Genomic DNA, 4,250 nt, shown 5'->3' on the forward strand with positions numbered 1-4,250 from the left:
TGTATTGTCTATTTATATTTGGGTAAGATTCATTGCTGTTATTGAAAAAAAAAAACGAAAAAAAAACTATAGATTGATAAAGTATTTAAAAAACAATTCACAATATTAATCATTTATAACAATTTTAATCAATAGGTTATAGTCCATGAGAACCATAATTATAAAATTAAACGAAGTTTGATAGTTAAAAATTATAATTATTAATCAATTATTTTATAAAATTATTAAATAAAAAAGTTATGTAATTGTCATGTAATGTTATAGTAGTTGATTCAAATAAATATATGAAATATTTTTTTAAAAACATATTAGAAATTATGCTGTGATATTATTATAATTTATACTAATATGTTGTTATTTTCAATATTCTAATGATTTGTTTCTCTATCCATTTCATTAATTTTCAATTAAACAAAGTACTTAATCTTTAATATGTGTACTTAATCTTTAATAATTACATAAAGTAGTTGTGATGTTACTTTGCAATGAACATATGCCATCTGATAGTGAACCACAATGCCCTAGGAAGAAATAAATGTAACCTATTGGACTATAATTTGAATGTACAATATTATAATTAGCAATTGTAATATAAATTACCAATGGACAATATTAGCCAAGATTATAGTATCAACACAGCAAGATAATGTTACAGCAAGATAATGTTTCCTAGTATTATGAGATATTAGTTAGTATAGATATCGTTCATATCCAGTGTATCCCAGCCTGTATATATACTTGTATTATTAATAAAAGAGGAACGCATTGAATAGATTGTTAACATGGTATAAGAGAGTATAATCTTCTGAAAACCTTTTCTCAGCCACCGATCTTCTTTCTTTCTTCTATCTGATCTTCTTCCTTCATGGATCCCAAAAATCACCCAGCCATCACTGTTACAAACATCAGAAACTTCATTCCATTCACTCTTGAAATGGAAAACGGTCAATACACTTCATGGGCTGAGTTGTTCAAAATACATTGTCGTGCTTTCCAAGTTGAAAATCACATCGACCCTGAAGTCAAGCCACCACCATCCGCCCCCTCTTCCTCAACTGCCACTGAGGCCGAAAAGGCCACAGTAACCTCTGAATCTCAAATCTGGTCTCGTCTAGACGCGATTGTTCTTCAGTGGATCTATAGTACAATCTCCAATGATCTTCTTCATACCATCTTGAAACCTCAAACTACTGCCTTACAGGCTTGGCAAGCTCTCGAAAATATTTTTCAAGATAATCAAAGTTCAAGGGCTTTCTATCTCGACAGCAAGTTCGTTTCCACCCGCCTTGATCATCATCCCAACATCTCCTCCTACTGCCAAGCTATGAAGATGTTGGCGGATCAGCTTGCCAACGTGGGAAACCCGGCGTCCAATCAAAGGCTCGTTTTACAACTAATTGTCGGTCTTAATGAAAGCTACGAAGGCGTTTCCATGCTCATACAACAAACAACCCCTCTTCCTGATTTTTATGCAGTCCGATCAAAACTAATCATGGAAGAATCTTGCAAAGCTCATCAAGCAGTCGCAGCTGCACCTTCACCTCACATCAGCGCCACCGCAACCGGTTTAACAACATCCACAACACCTGTGAACCCCAGAAACAATGACAACAACAACCGATTCAATCAACAACAACCTGATTTTACCTCTTTTCGTGGACGAGGTCGTGGCAGAGGAGGTCGTGGTCGAGGTAGATCGAGCAACAACAGGGGACGAGGCTTCCACAACGGTTCACATCAACCTCAACATACTTCCGGTTCTAATACACGCTCCTATCAACCATGGCTTACACCACCTCCTTGGGCATTCCAAAACTACTCACCATGGGCCTATCCACTGTGCCCTTATCCTACACAACAACTTGGTAACACCAGACCTCCATCTAATGGACCTGGTCTTCTTGGAAGCCGACCCCAGCAGGCCCATGCAACCTACGACTCCAGCTACATGCCAACTGATTTGGAGCAGGCTTTCCACACGATGTCGCTCCACCCACCTGACACAAATTGGTATGCGGACACAGGAGCTACTTCCCACATAACAAATAATTCAGGTAACTTCACGTCTTATCAAAATAATGGCCCTTTTCGGAATATAACTGTCGGTAATGGTTCCACTATTCCAATCCAAGCTACCGGACATCAAACTTTGCCTTACCCTTTCCCTCCATTAATTCTCAAAAATGTTCTTCATGCTCCTCATATTATCAAAAATCTTTTATCTGTTCGTCGGTTCACCACTGACAATAATATTTCTGTGGAATTCGACCCTTTCGGTTTTGATGTGAAGGATTTCCAGACGCGGACACCACTTCTTCGATGCAATAGTTTTGGCGATCTTTATCCTTTCACACTTCAATCATCATCCCAAGTTACAACACCCTCAACTTTTGCTGCAATAACCAAGGATTTATGGCACCATTGGCTCGGACATCCGGGATCTGATATTTTATCTTCTTTACAGTCTACTTTGAAATTTAGTTCTAGTTCTAAAACTTTATCTCCTGTTTGTTCTTCCTGTGTGTTTGGAAAACAATCTAAATTTCCCTTTTATGCTTCAAATTCTATCACACATTTACCTTTTGATATAATTCACACAGATTTGTGGACATCACCTGTGCTAAGTTCTAGTGGTCATCAATATTATCTCTTATTCTTAGATGACAAAACTAATTTCTTGTGGACATACCCACTTGCACACAAATCTCAAGTTTATTCCACTTTCGTTCAATTTTTCACACTCATCAAAACCCAATTTCACTTTACAATCAAAACAATACAATGTGATAATGGCCGTGAGTATAACAATCATAACTTCCATCAGTTTTGTTCTCAAAATGGCATCCAATTTCGATTCTCTTGTCCACACACATCTCCGCAAAATGGCAAAGCGGAAAGAAAAATCCATTCAATAAATAATGTGTTGCGGACTCTTCTTGCTCACTCCACGGTACCATTACGGTTTTGGCAACACGCTCTTCAACACGCCACTTATCTTCTCAACATTCTTCCGAGTAATCTTTTACATAAACTCACACCTACTCACCTTCTATACAATCTCCAACCCACATATTCTCATTTACGCACTTTTGGATGTCTTTGCTATCCCCTCACCTCTCCTACTACTACACACAAGTTAAACAAACGGTCATCACCCTGTGTTTTCTTGGGTTATCCATCCAACCATCGGGGGTATAAATGTTATGACATCCAAACCCGTACCATCATCTTATCCCGCCACGTTATTTTTGACGAAACAATATTCCCATTCTCAAAATTGCCATCTTCACCATTAACTACTTCCACTCAATCCCAAACTGAATCAGATCCCCATCCTTCCTTATGGTCTTCTTCTTCTGAATCCTTGCCAACCACTAAGCCCACTCCATCTCCAAAACCTCCCATCCAGTTTACTTATTCACGTCGTTCTAACCAGGCCTCACATCTATCTCCTGTCATACAGCAACCAACAACCCCCTCCCCCCATGTCACAATCTACCTCCAATCGAACCATCCACACCAGAAGTATGTCTGGCATCTCTAAACCAAAACAACCTTTCATTCTTCATGCTACATCGTCTATTTCACCTTTACCCAAAACTCTTTTGGATGCTCTCAAAAATCCGGATTGGAATACAGCCATGAATGATGAATTCCAGGCCCTTATTGACAATAATACGTGGAAGTTAGTCCCAAAAACTCCAAATATGAATGTGGTACGAAGTATGTGGATTTATCGCCACAAAACTAAGTCTAATGGTTCTTTAGAGTGATACAAAGCTCGTTTGGTTTGTGATGGCAGGTCTCAAAAGGAAGGAATTGACTGTGGGGAGACATTTAGTCCCGTGGTGAAGCCAACAACAATACGGATAGGTCTTTCCATTGCTCTCTCAAATGCATGGCAAATTCACCAACTTGACGTGAAAAACGCGTTTTTACACGGGCACCTACATGAAACTGTGTACATGCACCAACCCCCAGGGTTTTGTGATCCCTCCTATCCGGACCATGTTTGCTTACTCAAGAAACCTTTATACGGCCTCAAACAAGCGCCTCAGGCTTGGTACCAACGATTCGCTGATTATGTGTTCAATTTGGGATTCAAACACAGCAAATGTGATCATTCTTTGTTCATTTACAAGAACGGATCACATACGGCCTTCCTACTTCTCTACGTAGATGACATCTTGCTCGTGACATCATCACCCCACTTACGCCAAACATTCATGCAACTATTAGCCAAGGAATTT

General features: G+C 38.9%; 1 protein-coding gene across 1 annotated transcript; it reads left to right on the forward strand.

The window, feature by feature from the left end:
- The first annotated feature begins 865 nt into the window (after nucleotides 1–865).
- Nucleotides 866–2,624, forward strand: LOC145046780 (uncharacterized). Its single transcript, XM_078995046.1, has 2 exons — nucleotides 866–2,506; nucleotides 2,601–2,624. The coding sequence occupies exons 1-2, from the start codon at nucleotides 866–868 to the stop codon at nucleotides 2,622–2,624; spliced, it is 1,665 nt and encodes a 554-aa protein (XP_078851172.1).
- Nucleotides 2,625–4,250: the final 1,626 nt, after the last annotated feature.

This window comes from Lactuca saligna, chromosome 5, assembly GCF_052625555.1.
Source record: "Lactuca saligna cultivar CGN05327 chromosome 5, ASM5262555v1, whole genome shotgun sequence".
NCBI lineage: Eukaryota > Viridiplantae > Streptophyta > Magnoliopsida > Asterales > Asteraceae > Lactuca > Lactuca saligna.

Excerpts from the sequence above, each read along its gene's own strand:
- LOC145046780 (XM_078995046.1), top strand. The coding sequence starts at position 866 with ATGGATCCCAAAAATCACCCAGCCATCACTGTTACAAACATCAGAAAC. Across the intron at positions 2,507-2,600 it reads GTTCTAAAACTTTATCTCCT|ATTTGTGGACATCACCTGTG; the intron begins GTTTGTTCTTCC and ends TAATTCACACAG.